Source organism: Emydura macquarii, unplaced genomic scaffold (assembly GCF_026122565.2).
Source record: "Emydura macquarii macquarii isolate MOO-44397 ecotype Brisbane River unplaced genomic scaffold, CSIRO-AGI_Emac_v2 contig_1363, whole genome shotgun sequence".
Taxonomy (NCBI): Eukaryota; Metazoa; Chordata; order Testudines; family Chelidae; genus Emydura; species Emydura macquarii.
In genome coordinates this window covers 19,223,826-19,240,827 of record NW_027131500.1, presented here as the reverse complement: position 1 = coordinate 19,240,827, position 17,002 = coordinate 19,223,826, and the positions used below count along the sequence as shown (strand labels likewise).

At 40.2% G+C, this 17,002-nt stretch overlaps 1 protein-coding gene across 2 annotated transcripts in view; it reads left to right on the top strand.

Annotated features, from left to right (window-relative positions):
- Window positions 1–632: 632 nt before the first annotated feature.
- Window positions 633–17,002, top strand: part of RBM46 (RNA binding motif protein 46) — a 33,581-nt gene continuing 17,211 nt past the window's right edge. For both annotated transcript variants that reach the window (XM_067551857.1, XM_067551856.1), the window contains exons 1-5: window positions 633–947; window positions 1,249–1,424; window positions 4,645–4,806; window positions 12,496–12,963; window positions 14,021–14,803. In XM_067551857.1, coding sequence (XP_067407958.1) covers window positions 4,656–4,806; window positions 12,496–12,963; window positions 14,021–14,803 — 1,402 coding nt within the window. In that variant the 5' untranslated portion in view covers window positions 633–947; window positions 1,249–1,424; window positions 4,645–4,655. The remainder of the gene's footprint in view (window positions 948–1,248; window positions 1,425–4,644; window positions 4,807–12,495; window positions 12,964–14,020; window positions 14,804–17,002) is intronic.

Sequence of the window (17,002 nt, the reverse complement as noted above, 5' to 3'; positions counted from 1 at the left end):
GAAAGGCTCAAAATTATCTCAGCCCCAGCCTAGTATTTAATTTAATTTAAAAAAGTCTGTCCTGACTCGTCTGACCTTGCCTCATTGTTGCCCCTTAACCTGCACCCTCTGGTCCCTTTGCAAGTTTCCAGGCCCCAGAAACACCACTTAGTTGTGAGTTAAGTCACTTTTAGTGAAGGGCATAAGTAAGGCTGTTTGCACGTAAATCTAAGATGGCAGTACTAAAAAGCTAAGGGTCCTTATTTTATGTAATGAATGAAACTAAAGTCACTCTAAGCTGAGCAAAAAGCATGAAATCCAGAGGTTTCCCCTCAGTTTGGCTGAGGATGTGCAACCATGGCTGGATGAACACTCTACACCTAGGGGACTGGGATTCACGTGCAACACTGGGGCACCGGCCTAGCTCACAGTAGGAGCCTTTGCCAGCGGCCGTCTAAGTAAAGGTCACGCCCACGAGCGCTTCACACCCCCCCCTCCGCCCTCCAACGCCACACTCACATGATAGCGCCTCTCCCATTGGCTCCTTCATATCCTCTTGTTAATTGGCCCCACTCTTTCCCTCAACCTCCAAGCTTTTTCAAATCTTTCCCGCCCTGCCCTGCCTCCGACACGTTCTGATTGGTCACCCGCGCCCGTCAGTTTGGTCAGGCATCCACTCCGGTGGCTACTGGTAGGCGGCGCTGGGACGGTGCCCTGGCGTCGAAGAGTGGGAAAGTCGCTGGTAGTCGTCGTGGCTGGTACCACGCGCGTGAGAAAGGCGGTGGCGGGTGAGGCGCGTGCGCTGCTATTTCCCCCTTTCCTAGGCCTGGGCGTTGCCGTTGGCGGCGAGGCCCTTCCGTTCAACGTTCCATGTAACGGTCCCGCCTTGGCGGGTGGGCCCGGCTAATTTCGGCCCGAAGTCCCTGCCGAGCTGCAGCAATGGGCGCCGGTTGACAGCCCAGCGGCGGGTGCGGCTCCAGCGGCCCCGTGGGGGGCAAGCGGGTGGGGGACTTTGGGGGGAAACGCGCCGCTGGGACTGTTGCTCTAATGAGTCAATGACTTTAAGGCAACATCAAGACACCCAAGGAGCCTCTCCTCTGCCACCCCGGGTCCACCTTCCCTGCCCCCGTCTCACAGCCTCCAGCGCGATGTACAGCCCTCCCCCCCCAGCTCACAGTACCTGTGTCCTGCCAGCCTGCCCTCCCCCCATCAAACACAGCGTGCTCCATCCACGCCACGTGGGTCTCATATCCTCGGTTGTTTCCACAGATATCCTCAAGCCCCTTCTCGCCAGCTTGATTGGACTGGGTGAAGCTGAGGAAAATCTAACTCTCCCCGTGGTGCCCCATCAGCAGCGAGAGGGGCGTCTGCCAAGGCAGGGTCTGATCAGTGACGGCTGTTCTTTCTCGACACGCGGGGCCTGCCGGCTGCCACCCACGCGAAAAGTAACTAGGGCTTATGTCTCTCCTTAAAAAGCTGCAGCGGCACAGCTCAGTGCAGCGGGGTTCTCCCTTCGCTGTAAATAATCTCGCTGCCCCAGAGGCGGTGGGTGGCTAAATGGATGGAATAATTTTTCCATAGACCTGGCACTATCTACACTCTAGGTTAGTTGCAGAGGGGTAGCCCTGTTAGTCTGTTTTCAGCAAAACGAGAGTCCTGGGTACCTTAAAGACTAACAAATTTACTTGGGCATAAGCTTTTGTGGGCAGAATGTATCTGATGAAGTGGGCTTCTGCTCATGAAAGCTTCTGCCCCAAAACATTTGTTAGTCTTTAAGGTGCTACAGGAGTCTCGTTTTACTGTAGGTTAGGCTAGCCTAACTTTGTCTCTCAGGGCTGTGGACTGCGAGAGGCGGAACTATGCCAATGTAATTTTCAGCAAAGACCAGTCCTAACTCAAAGAGAGAGCCGTATGTGGCCAGCTGCAGTTATGACACCCTCACCACCACCATCATCATCATCGCTATCCAGTAATTCCCAGGACAGCATTTATTCCTCTTTCCTTTCCCTCATGCCTGTCTTAATCTCCATTTTATTGCAAAAGAAGGGAGGAGTGGGATGGGCATTAATAAATAGTAATAAAATAATAAATAGATCAGTGGATTGAACGAAAAAATGTTTTTAGTTGTCTGATATGTATTTAAGCTCTTATTTTCAAACAGCAGCCTTCTTTCTGTGAATCATTTTTTCCCAGACACTTATACCTACATATGTGTATGCTAATTAACACATGCAAAATAAGATAGCCTATTATATGCCCATGTAAGGTTTTACTGCTTGAAAAATGTACACATGCAAGTTTGTACACATATTACTCCTGGGGGAATTCTGCACCAAAAAAAAAAAAAATTCTGTACACAATATTTTAAAATGCTGGAAAATTCTGCATATTTTATTTGGCTGTATAACACTATAATCGTGCCAGTTTCAATTATTTTGGTAATTTATTTCAAAGTACAGACAATAAACATTCTCATAGAAGTACAGACTTAGAGAAACCCCTGTGACAACCCAGATTCTGTTTCTCTGTCCCATCCCCTGAATCAAACTGGGGGGCTAGACACCTGCATCCCCAGAGCCCAACTGTGGGGTGGCCCCCAGACCAAAGATCTGCGCCCCTCCCCCCAAAGCCCAGGAGTCCTGCCTTGAAGTGTGCTCCCCAGCCCAGACACCTGCACCCCCTTCCCCCAGAGCCCAGCTGCAGGGAATCCCCCAACCCAGACCCTTGCACTCCCTCAGAGCCTAGGGATCCAGAGGGAGAAATAGCCTGGTGCAGGATCCTGGGCTTGTAGGAGTTTCCTGCATGCCACCGCCTTCCTTCAGGGCTTGCTGGGAATTGCAGCTGCTGGGAATCCTCCAGCCTCTCCTCCCTCTCCTCTGGCAGTGTTCTCTATTTGCGAGCTGGGGATCTTGGCTCTGCCTTGTGGCAGTCAGCAGCTCTGTAGCGCCAATTCTGCATTGTGCAGTGGCACAGAATTCTCTCAGGAGTAAAATACACTGTTTCCAAGTTTCCAAATGGGGCTGGAAATCAGGCCCTTAATGTTAGTGGTTTTTTAAGTAATTCTCTTTTCCATTATTATTATTATTATTTATTTTTTTTAAAGTACTGTTCCTGGAAAAAATTCTTCATACAACTATACCTGCTTTCCCTGAATTTGTGAGATGATAAATATTCATCTAATTTTCTTAATCTATCTAAAAGTCTTCCTTGAGGGGTAGCACCTATGCTTACTTAGAAAAAATGGTTTTGACTTTCTTTTATGTTAGTATATTAAAGTTGTATATTATGCATGCGCACATTTTGTTTTCTATGTTTGTGCACTTGGAGAGATAGATTGTGCCTGCACACTTCAGAAGTGGTTTACTCATTTTAAATATTGCTGACATTAAAATTAAAGTGCTGAAATTCTCAAACTTGGCATGTTAATAGAAGCTGAAAGAAAATAATGTGAGTGTTTTTAAAATTGTGTGTTTACGTTCAAGTTGAACTTTTGTTTGAAGATCAGTTGGAACTAGGGTGTTCTAAAATATTGTGCGGGAACTCTGATTTCCTCTCATTTTAAATTCTTCTAAATTGAGTTAAGATTGTGCCATGACATGCTGACTTGAAATATTTATGATGATAGAATTAATAACCTTACTTTTTCAGACTTTTTTTGATTTCCATGAATGTTGTTAAGAGCTACATAATAGGCTATGTTTGAAGAAAGTGAGTTTAATTCATGTTCAGAGGCAGCAAATGCGTCCTGAACTTTAACAGAGGCTGTTCTGACTCCAGTCTGAGCTTGCCTCGCTGTTGCCCCTTAAACTGCACCCTCTGGTCCCTTTGCAAGTTTCCAGGCCCCAGAAATACCACCTAGTTGTGAGTTAAGTCACTTTTAACAACTTTTAGTGAAGGACATAAGTAAGGCTATTTGCAATCCAAGATGGTATTACTAAAAAGATATGGGTCCTTATTTCATGCATATGTGGGGATTTGTAAATGGAACTTCATTACACTTCTGCACATAAACTTGTGAACCGTCCATGTCATGGTGCTGGCTCTTTGAGGGGAGCCAAGGGTCTGCAGAGCTGTATACACTGCAGCTCTTCTATAGAGCAGCATGCAGTTCCTGACTGGCTGAGCTTCCTGAGCTGAGAACCCTGCTGCAGGCAAATGGTGGATCCTGGTGGGAATGGATAAACTGATACTGACTTTAAAACACTGGGGTGAAGGCTTACTTGTATTTTCACTGGGTTTTAGGTTAATAATCTAGACCCACTCCTAAGGAGCATTGTTCCCTAGTCCCTACATAAAGCCTTGGTGAACTTAATGACATTAGGGGAAACTTCAGCAGAAAGCACTGCACTTGGCCAACCTATGACACTCCATTGGAGAGTAATCCATATAAAACAGAACTTTCAGGCTAGATCCTACAAATTATTATTGCTATGTGTACTGTATTCTCATGCATAGTTCTATTATAATAAATGGGACTAGGTTTGGGAGCAAATATATGGATAACTTCCTAGTTTAACACAAAAAAGCTTGCTTCTGCCAGGAAAGAATTTAATGAGGCAGAAGTTAAAATAACTTATGCTGTTACTTTTCTGTCTTTTATTAGCTATTGTATGTGGATAACTGAAATTCTTTAATGTGAAATTTTGTCTTAATGTTTTGTTGAAGATATTGCAAATATGCATGACGAAAATACAGATGTAACAAATGGATGTGGTAAAGTCCGAACTGGTACTCAGAATGAGGCTGCCTTACTAGCTTTGATGGAAAAAACTGGCTACAGCATGGTTCAAGAAAATGGGCAAAGAAAATTTGGTGGTCCTCCACCAGGTGAGCATTTGTTTGAAATTATAAAAATACCAGGCCAAGTTCCATCTTCACTTGCACACAGTTAAACCGCGGAAGTTGACATTTAGCAAAAAAACCACACAAAATCCCAGAGAATTGAGATTACATTGTATGTGCAGTGCAACCGAGGTAACATGGAAGAAGACGCCTTAACTTGTGTAACTTCCTGAATTGAGCGCTTCATTTCCCAACTTTAACAGCATGAATGAAGTTATTTATCTTTGAATTTTCATCTTTTTGTTTTTAGGGGGGAAAAATCCATAACAAAAGCTTGTGGAGCTTGAAACCAGTGGCAAAACCAGTCCTGTTTTAACATTGCTTGAAGTACAGCAAGGATGTGTAGTTCAGGAATGGTGCCAGGACAGGGCTGTAGAGGTCTGAACTTGTTTTTTGGAGTTAATACATGTTATGATAATAGCTATTTCTTCACTTGAGTGCACTTAAAATTCTGGTGTGCATGCACAGCATGGTCAACTTGAAACAGATAAAATTTTAATTTTGAACCAGTTTTCCTCAAATTTGAATTGCCTTTTGTAAGTCACTGTCGTCCATGAGATTTACTGCCAAGTTTTGAACTGATATTTTACACTATTAAAGTTATACGAATACAGAATTCAGAATACAGGATGCAGGAACAAATAGAGAAATTTCAATTTTTCATACGTGGGTATTTCAAAACCAGCTCAATGAATTTTACTCAGACTTTAAGAAAAATTGCTTTTATGCTGAGTAAAGTAATTGAAGTAAATAAAGCAAAGGATTGTATTGATAAAATTACAGACAATGGTGGAAACTGCATTATCTATAGCAATTGCAGGTCACTTGTGAAAGACTCAGTGTCTTTGGACTTGACTCCACTGCAGTGTTATCTCAAGTTATCTACCCATGAGTTAACTCCTCTGGAGTTAGCTGAGCTTGAGTGAGTGCAGTTGTGCTGCAAAATGTCACTTGAGCAGCATAGAGTGTATGTATTAGCAATGCAGAAGAGCCGAGGCACTTACTTTTAAAGGTATTTAGGCATTGTGATGCTGAGCTGAGAAATGCTAAAATACCTTTAAAAATCTGGACCCAAGTCCTTATAGCATTACTAGTTCAAGCATCAGAAGCACTCAACCTTCAGTCTATCCTCCTCCCCCTGGATAGGCCAGCTAATTTGAGTTTAAACCACAACTTAACTTGAGTTGGAGACTTGCATATGTGCACCAGATTTGAGCTGGGAACAACGTTAGAGTTACATCTCGAGCTAATGCTGCTATTCTTCCTCCTATCATGGCCTGATCTGGAAACCACAAAAGATAGCCAGGAGCAGGGTGTGTGTGTGTATCATACTGAGAATACACAATAGCCCACTGGCACTCACCTAAGATGTAGAAGACCTGTTTTCAGATCCTCACTCTGACTGGAAAAAGGGACTTGGAACCATGTCTTCCACAGCCCAGGTGAATGCCCTAACCACCACGCTATTTGTACACTGGGGTGAGCCTCTGTCAGTTTCTTCTGTTGTGAAGCTGTTCCACATTGTATAAATTATATATTCATTGGGCTAGAGAGACAAAGAGAGTGTGATTCCATACCCCTATTGTTAGGGCACTTCCTGGGATATGGGAGGTTCAAGTCCCTGCACCAAATTAGGCAGAATGGTGATTTAAAACAGATCTTCCACCTCCCAGGTGAGTGCCCTAACCACTGTGATGCTGGCTATAATGCAATGAGGTTATTGCTCTTACTTTTTTTTTCTCTGGTATTTTGTGAGAAATGGCTTACCTGGTTTAGGCGCCTAATTCCAGGAGAGGGATCACAGCTGTGAATCCCTAGCAAATACTTTGTCTAATTAGGTTTGAGGGGCAGGACTTAGGCAGTGTCCCTCTCTTCAGCATTTCCTACTGTTTGTCTTAGGTGGCTTACCTCTCAGTATGCTGGCATCTGTGAATCTTTGCAGGTGCCTAACTTTTCCCTTGCGTTGTATAGGGAGCATTGGGGCCTAACTTTGGGTTGAGGATTCTCCTGGGTGGAAGGTTGCCTAAAAGATAAGTGTGGCAGTGCTGAGTAGAGCAGTAGGACCCTTTGTGGATCTAGGCCTTAGAAGCTTGTTTTAGAAACCAAATTAAAAATGAATTCTAAAGTACAATAAGTATAATTCAACAGAACAAAGGCTAGTTTTATAATTAGGAAAAGTTAAGTATAATCTGTCAAGAGTTTGAAGAGCACTATTGTTCCCAAACTTCTTAGTACTGCAACTCCCTTACAGATACCTTACAATTTGGTGGCTCCCCACAACTAAATACGTTTTTTTTTTTTATTGTCTCAGGACACTAGATTCAAGAAGGACCACTAGTTTGGTTGGTTTTGGGACTTTATTTAAATATGTATAGTTTGTTTAATTATGTAATCTGGTCTAATCCAGGTTTTTTAAACAATTAAAAATATGAATTTTTGGCAAGTTCGGACACTGTTTAAAATTTTAATGAGAAGAATAGGTCTATTTTGAACTACATGGTTGCACAGCATTTTCTAAATTTAAATTATTTCCATGTTTAGTTTTACAGAAATCATTGGTAAAAACCGAGATTCAAAGATAACTGGAAGTGAATGAGAGCAGTATTTTCAAAGCTTCATCACTGAGTTCTTTATACTGTCTTTTAACAGAAATCCAGAATTCCTGGATTGTTATGTTTGAATAGTTCTACATGTGATCACTAGACAATGTAATACTTAAGGTTGGTGTGGAGTCACTTGTTATTGAGAATTTGTTATGAATCCAATCAGTAACAAGATTCATGTTCAAATCTAGGGAAATATTTATTAAAATGGGAATACAACTCAGACAAATGAGTCAATATTTGGTCTTTAATGGTATTTTGATCACTTTCTGTTCTTTTTAAAAGTCTGATAACACTGGAAACGTGTTGGTAACTCCCTTTTCATTGTGGCAATTCCAAAGACAAAGCTGCTTCATGAGTTGCCTACTTTCCTTTCATATCTAGTATATCTGCTTTTCTACCTGGAAGTGCTAGATTCAGTTAATTCAGTTTGCCAAACATGTCCACTAGGTAAGCTAATACAGTCAAGAAGTCCACATTACACGTGCAGTCTGCAAGATCTGTTTTTCCAAGAAGAAAAACTCTGATTTTAGTTGTTCAATTCAAAGACATGTTGTAACAGTTTCCCACATGACAGTCCCGACTTCTCTGTGAAATAAGTGGAGTTTGGTCAAAGCCCATCTGTTCACACAGCATACTAAAATGATATGTTTGCTGCCTGGAATTAACAAATTTGGGAACTACGTTGAGGGCCTCTCATACTTCAGGTTACAGCTTCTTACATGTCGAACCTTGGAGGTGAATCATGTAGTGAGTCCAAGTTGCTGCTGGTGCCACTTTCTTTACTCATTCTGTGACCCTAGTGTTCTTTCCGATCATGGCTGCTGCCCCATCAGTGCACAGCCCCACACACAGTCCATTCAAAACCTTCATCCACTATGAATTTATTGAGGATCTTGTTCTTAACTTGTTCTATCAACTAATCCTGGATGTTTTCAGTAAGATCCATCAGCATGTTGACGGATGGTCATATTTGATGTAGGAATGGTTTTCAGTGTTATGGTGGCTTTTTTTCTCAGTCATAATTGTACGCATGTCTATTGCTCCTGGAAGATAGAAAGGTCTTCTTAGTGGTGTGTGCTTGTTTGTGTTTTGCAGTTCTCATGGTTACAACATAAGATGCTTCTAAGGCATTTTGAAGAACGGTTCCTTCATTAGACATTACTCTTTTGCTTCCTTAGTTCTTCGTGTTTTGGAAGGAAAAAGTCACAGCTCTTATTTACAAATTCTAGGTGTTTGGTTTCTAAATGTTGCTACAGTTCCCCTGGGCCTGTACTTTTATTCACTATTGTTTGAAAACAAATGATACATTGTGGCTGTGGACTTTCCAAAGTACTTTCCAAAGTAGTATCAAGACCTGAAAACCCAAACATAATGTAACTATTGCTGTATTGTCTATTTCCTTCATTTTCTGTTTAACTTTTAAAAAATCTTCAGCTATATATATGCTTAGCACTTGGTAAAAATTGTTCCATTAAAAAAATAAAACTTGCCCATCTCTGCCTCAGCCCTCTTCCCTATGTGCTAGTGCAGTGCTGATGATGCTGCTGGCTTTCTGTGCGCTTTGCTTCAGCATGGGGCCTTCAGCCGAGATTTCTGGGGAATATTAACCCAGCAGGAAGTCTCTCTGCTGAAGGCCCTGTGAAGGAGTGGAGGACATTGAGATGCTTCCAGTCATGGTAGCAGCAGGACAAGACCTAAATGATTTCTGAGCTTAGTTTAATAGTTTCTTAATTAGGGGAAAAAACCCAAAATGGACTTATTAAAATTTTTTCCCCATACTCTCATGGCTCCCCCATGAACCATTCATGATTCTCTAAGGAAGCCATTGGTCACAGTTTTGAATGTACTGGTGTAGTGCATACAAATTTTGCCAATGTCTGAAAAAAGATACAGAATCTGACCATGCTGGAAATACACCATTCATCAAAACAGCATCAGCAGCGTGACAGATGACAAAAACAGCAGAGAACATAGCTTAACAGCATTTGGCAGAATGATGTGCTGCTTCAGTGTCTGAATATGGTATATATTTTGCATTAATTCTTTGACCTGTAAGATTAGGTTAACAAGTGAAGGAGGATTTGCTATGTACAGTGCAGTTCTTGAGCAGCTCATAGATTGCAGCAGGCAAATCTGATCATTCTGTTTGGAGGCAAACTTCACCAGTCAATCTGGTAAAAACTTTAAAGGTAACCAGTAGAGTTTTTATCCCTGCTGCTGCACCTGTGGAATTTTTCTGTGAATGAGGATTATCTGGGCCATTCAAATTTTATGTTTGTGCACATTTAATCACTATAACATTAGTTACAGTAGTTATTGTAATAACTCTCTTAATTATTGATAAACTTTCATGTAAAATGTAGGAAAATTCTTATCCACCTTCTGGTGACTAGCTGGCCTGCCTCTTTATTTTCCCATTTTATTTCTTTCCTCTTTCTCCTGTGTCTCCATGCTGTTGGTCATCTCATAAGTCTCAAATCTGCTCTTTGTTTTGCATGTAGATGCAATTGTTAGGTTTCAAAACTTTTTTCTTCATTCATTCTAAGTTGGGAAAGAATGTGCAAAGATGAAGAGTATGTTACAAAGGGGTGTTTATCAGTATTCAAATTGGTCTGTAAAATTCATCCTATAATTTTGAAATCATCTGATTTTTTGTATGAAATGGTGAAAGATAATGTTCTGTTAGATCTGTGGTGATACCAGATAATCAGTGCATGTGAAGACTTACCTTGGCTAAAGGATAGATAAGATATACATGGATTTGGTGGGTACTTTCAAACCCCAACTAAGGATTTGTCTAATTTCTCACTTCTTCAGGTTAGGAAAGACTGTTCTTCAGTGCCATGTACCACTGATTCAGATTCTTTTGTCCTGAGAGTGACTGACACAAAGGACAGTTAAATCAGAATGTTTGTTCCAATTTTAATTTTAAATAATTGATGTATGGATACTTACAGCTAATAGTGTAAAGATCCTAGTGCACACAGTGGTATTTAACATATTGTGGATTTGTGTCACCATATGATTTTAGTTGCATAATCAAAATTTTACATGGGACAGGATACAATTCTTTAATATTTTCAAAGGAAAATTCACCTATCTTCTTCAAACATTCTCAAATTTCTAAATATGAGAAATAGCATAAATAAACTCAGACATGAAGTATATATGAAACTTAATTTGGCATCAGCTTGTGAAACTGGAGAATTATGGGATGAGCAAAGTGGGTACAATTTTCCTACAGTTTTTGAATATATGAGAAAAAAACAGCAGACTGCAAATTATTGATCAAATATGCAAAGGATGCAAGATTTTGTTATGTCAGCCAAGTGAAAAATATGCCACATATTCATCTTTTGGCAAGGACAAGATGTTCTGTATCATACCGTGAGCAAGATATGAAACGGCACAGCCTGAGGGCCCATAAACATATTATCTGACAGCACATTCAGATCAGCATAATGTTTAGAGGGTTGAGCAACATGTTAGAGAATAATGAAGCATATTATTGCAAATTCTGAACCTATCCTGTAATCAGAACTTCAGTTGAAACATTGAATAAGTGGACAACATGCCATAAGGATCTGCATTAATTTTGCAGCACAAATGGGAGAAGAGAATTTTGCAGTTGTTTTGGAACTTTACGTGATTGACAGTAAAATATATTTATCTTTAGCACAAGAGAGATGCAATATTTGATCTTTTGGTGATAAATGTCATTTTTTGAATATGTGGTCTGGGATACTTTATTTTGGAATAATCCTCCAGAGTTTTAAATCTGTTGTATAATCATAGGTGTGTGTAGGTGAGAAGTTTGTCATTTTTAAATCCCTTGAAGTATTTTAATAGTCTTGGAGGCTGTGCTGTGTGCCGCTCAAATGCTAGCTTGAAGAACTTGTGAACATGGGAGCAGTTTCATGGCTCTCCATGTTACAGCTTCTTAGCTGTTTGGTTCAATGGAGAAACCCAGCTTGCAGAGGGAATAGACTACTGCTGGACTGGGGCTGGATAGTCTGACATCAGACACTGCCTCCTCCCACTATCTTCAAGAGCGATGAGAATTCTCCCTCTGGCTACAGGGGATGGGGTGGGCTCACAGCCTACTTCCAGTACTGTTAGAGAAAATCTATTATGGCACCTCAAGTCAAGAGTCAGGCCCCACACTGAGTAGAAAAGGAAAAGGGAACCAAAATGTGTGGTATTTTAGGGGATGGGGTGGGGAATAAACTCTGTGAGGTAGGGAAAGAGAAGGAACACAGCGAGAATCAGTAACATGAAAAGACAGAATGGGCCCGGGGGAGGTGTGGAGATCAAAATAGAAGCAACTTTTGCGGGTTAGGATGTGAAATAGGAGTTTTTTGTCACTGCTAGTACAGTTAATCACCATTATATTACATGGGTAACTGAAATGTAAAAAACTAATCTAAACTTAGTCTCTTCTAACAATCATAAAAGTAATTTAGATAATATTAATAGCAATTGTATGGTATGTATAAATTCAGGTAAGAGAAACTGAAGTTGTTGTTTCATGAAGCATGACACTTGCAATTCATAAACATCAGGAACAGAGCTAGCTTTTGGAGGAACACATTCTGTATATTTTTAAGCAGTATGTATCTGCCATAGCTATATCTCAGTTGTAGTCGGGGAAGGATTTGGATTGATTTCCACCCTCTATTTTATGCAGAGATATGTGCAGTTTGGAAAACTGACATATCTCCCTTACAGTATAATGTAACTGACTTTTTTTGGACAAAGCATTAGAGCTTTTCCTTTGAAAATTATTTGTGAATATATTTCCTCTAATTTCTTTTATGGTAACTTAGTAAAAAAAATTTTTTTAAAGCCAAACTGTAGGAAGGGGTTGTCTTATTTTTAGAGTTATAGGGGTGTCAAAAAAAGATAGAAAGTTAATTATTATATTGATTTATTTTAACATACTGTATAGTATTATCAATAAATCAGAAGCTCTATTTGTGTGTTTACAAATTCTGAAAAAATACTGCTTGAGAAAGTTTGTGGTTATGGCATTCATACTTACTTGTTGCTGGACAATTTTTTTTTTAAGGTTGGGAAGGTCCTCCCCCACCACGTGGCTGTGAAGTTTTTGTGGGGAAGATTCCTCGTGATATGTATGAAGATGAATTAGTCCCTGTTTTTGAGAGAGCTGGAAAGATTTATGAGTTCAGACTGATGATGGAGTTTAGTGGTGAGAATAGAGGATATGCCTTTGTGATGTACACAACTAAAGAAGAAGCCCAGCTGGCCATTAGGATCCTTAATAATTATGAAATTCGTCCAGGAAAATTTATTGGTGTCTGTGTAAGCTTAGACAACTGCAGATTATTTATTGGAGCTATTCCAAAAGAGAAAAAGAAAGAAGAAATCTTGGATGAAATGAAGAAAGTTACAGAAGGAGTGGTGGATGTTATTGTTTATCCAAGTGCTACTGACAAAACTAAAAATCGTGGTTTTGCTTTTGTAGAATATGAGTCTCACAGAGCTGCTGCTATGGCTAGAAGAAAACTAATTCCAGGTAAGCCTTTAATTCTGTTATTAAAATGTGAAATTTAAAAATCAAGCATTTATAATTGATCTCCACGTTTGAATCTATGCTTATACCACTTTATCTTACTCTGCTGATTTCAGTGGGTCTTGACACATTTAGTTCTATCCTGAAAAGGGATTTTTTTTTAAATTGAGGCCATTAATGGAGAGAAAGGGGAAGGGATGAAGTGACTAGAATTGGGTAAGGGAGTTATAGCAAAAGGTATGGTAGCAAGGGGGAGAGTTGGAAGGAAAAAAGAGAAGAGATCAGAGGGAACAGAGTTACAGAAACAAGAGTGACAGGCAAAGAAAATGTATACCACCAAAACCGGGTGAAATCATTGATCTATTGAAGTGATTGACAAAACTCCTATTGAGTTCACCTAAAGTCTTAAGTTGGTCACAGACAAGAAGCATTGATGTTAAAGAAGCTTATCCAAGCCTTGAAAAGTAACAGGAGAAATAATAGGCCAACTCTCCAAGTGTAAAAAAAAAATTGTACGACACTCAAATTTGAACTTTTAAAAAACAACATGCTTTACCATCTTCAGTGAATTTGTTTTAATGCATATGGGGAAATAAATTAATAGGGCTCATTCTAACATGGACACACATTATTTTGTTTTTTGAATTTTTTCCCCAAAGTGTGACAATTTAAAAAATACATTGCATCATCAACCGGCAGTTTTTGACTACTTGAAACTACACAGGTTTCACAAAAGCAGTCATCTTTAGCAAAATTGGCAATGATTGTTATTTAATGATTGTTATTTAAGCAGAAGCAGACTGAGTATTATACAGATGAACATTACTAAAGAATTTTTCACAAAGATTAATTTTTCATATTGACCTTATATTTTCAAGTAATGTTGTCTTTGTTTTTAGCAAAGTGAGTGCAAACAAAACATATTAACAGAGGTTTGTTTCAAATTTAGTATTATAAATAACATGCTTGTTTCAGTGTTTTAGTTCTTCTTGTAATTGTTAATAAACATTATTTATCACTTAGCTTTCTTTTTACTAAATCTAATACTTCTTTGCCCTAGGAACATTCCAGCTATGGGGCCATACTATTCAAGTAGACTGGGCAGACCCAGAGAAAGAAGTTGATGAAGAAACAATGCAGAGGGTTAAAGTGTTGTATGTAAGAAATTTAATGATCTCTACTACAGAGGATGCAATTAAGGCTGAATTTAACAAATTCAAGCCAGGAGCAGTTGAACGTGTAAAGAAACTGAGAGACTATGCTTTCGTTCATTTTTTCAACCGAGAGGATGCAGTTGCAGCTATGTCAATTATGAATGGAAAATGCATTGATGGTGCTAGTATTGAGGTAACACTGGCAAAACCTGTAAACAAAGAAAGCACTTGGAGACAGCATCTTAATGGTCAGATTAGTCCCAACTCTGAAAATCTTCTAGTCTTTGCAAACAAGGAAGATGGACATCAAAAATCATTAGGAAAACCAGCAAATCTTTCAGTTCGTCTTAATGGTCAGCACAGTCCAAGCCCCCCTGAAATTGAAAGGTGTACTTACCCATTTTTTCCAGGGACAAAGCTTACTCCAATTAGCATGTATTCTTTAAAATCCAATCATTTCAGTTCTGCAGTAATGCATTTGGATTATTACTGCAACAAAAATAACTGGGCACCACCAGAATACTATTTATATTCAACAACAAGTCAGGATGGAAAAGTACTCTTGGTATATAAGATAGTTATTCCTACTATTGCAAATGGATCCCAGAGTTATTTTATGCCAGACAAACTTTGCACTACATTAGAAGATGCGAAGGAATTGGCAGCCCAGTTTACACTGCTACATCTAGGTAAGTTTAATAATTATTTTTAATTCTTAAGAACTGAAACCTGAGAAAGTTACTTTAAATTTGTTCTGTGTGTATGTAGCCTTCATACTTGCTTTGTGGGCTAAGTGCATCTTCTTTTCTGTATTCTCAGTTTGCCAGTCTAGAACTTTAGGGTAATGTCACTATTGTTTGTGATAGACAAGAAGCAGAGCACTAAGGAAATCTTCAACTTCATACATCTAGAGCCATTTTTATGTTTTAGTTCCTTCACATGAGTGCAAGTTGTAATAGTGCATCTCTTATTTTATTTTCTTTCTTCTGTTTATATACTTTTTCCCATTTCATCTTCTTTTGAACTGAGTACCAAATGGGTTCCAATAGGAGCTTCATCATCATACAGTATACATTTTGCCCATAGGAGTTGATTTAGACCATAGGCTACAGGAGAATTATCAGGAAGAAGAAATAGTTGTGTGTCAGGAAGAACTATAGCAGCCTTTAGGAGGGATTGACATACATGGCTCTTAGAACCAAGGACTGAAAGAAAAGGTACAGGACTATTTAGAAAGGCTAGACATGCACAAGTCCATGGGGTCAGATGCAATGCATCCCAGGGTGCTGCAGGAGTTGGCTGATGTGATTACAGAGCCATGGGGGGAGGTCTCAGATGATTGGAAAAAGGCAAATATGCTGCCCATCTTCAAGAAAGGGAAGGAGGAGGATCCGGGGAACTTTAGACCAGTCAGCCTCACCTCAGTCCCTGAAAAAATTATGGAGCAGGTTCTCAAAGAATCGCTTTTGAGGTACTTGGAAGAGAAGAAGGTGATCAGGAAAGTCAGCATGGATTCACCAAGGGCAAGTCATGCCTGACCACCTGATAGTCATCTCATAATAGAAGGCAAACTCTGTGGATGTGGGGAAAGCGGTGGACATGATATATCTTGACTTTAGCAAAGCTTTTGATACAATCTCCCATAGTATTCTTGCCAGCAAGTTAAAGAAGTGTGGGTTAGATGAATGGATTATAAAATGAATAAAAAGCTGGCTAGATCATTGGGCTCAATGGTAGTGATCAATGGCTTGATATCCAGTAACAAGCGCAGTGCCCCATGGGTCGGTGCTGGGACAGGTTTTGTTCAACATCTTTATTAATGATCTGGAGGATGGGATGGTTTGCACTCTCAGCAAGTTTGCAGTTGACACTAAGCTGGGGGGAGTGGTAGATAGCCTGGAGGGTAGGTATAGGATACAGAATGACCTAGACAAATTGGAGGATTGGGCCAAAAATAATCTGCTGAGGTTCAACGAGGACAAGTGCTGAATCCTGCACTTAGGACAGAAGAATCCCATGCATTGCTACAGACTGGGGACCGACTGGCTAGGCAGCATTTCTGCAAAAAAGGACCTGAGGATTACAGTGAACAAGAAGCTGGATATGACTCAACTTATTGCCAAGAAGGCTAACAGCATATTGGGCTGCATTAGTAGCAGTGCCAGCAGATAGAGGGAAGTGATTATTCCCCTCTATTCAAAACTGGTGAGGCTACATTTGGAGTAACGTATCGTGTTTTGGGCCCCCCACTACAGGAAGGATGTGGACAAATTGGAGAGAGTCCTGCAGAGGGCAACAAAAATGATTAAGGGGCTGGAGCACATGACTTATGAGGAGAGGCTGAGGGAACTAGGCTTGTTTAGTCTGTGGAAGAGAAGAATGAGGGGGTATTTGATAGCAACCTTTAATAGCCTGAAAGGGGATTCCAGGGAGGATGGAATTAGGCTGTTTTCTAGTGGTGGCATATTACAGAACTAGGAACAATGGTCTCAAGTTGCAGAGGGGGTGGTCTAGGTTGGATATTAGGAAAAAACATTTTCAATAGATGGGTGGTGAAGCACTGGAATGGGTTACCTAGGGAGGTGGTGGAATCTCCATCCTTATAGGTTTCTAAGGTATGGCTTGAAAATGCCTTGGCTGGGATGATATAGTTGGGGTTGGTCCTGCTTTGAGCAGGGGGTTGGACTAGACCTTCTGAGGTGCCTTCCAACCCTAATCTTCTATGATTCTATGACTGCGGCAATAGAAAGGTAGCTTTACAACCACTTTCCACATCATGGGTCCTGTGCCACGGGCAACTTGGCGACACCAAAAGGATAGGGATTTAGATGCGAGGTCATATATATGGATCTGAGAATCTATTTAAATATCTAGGTTTATTGGAATGC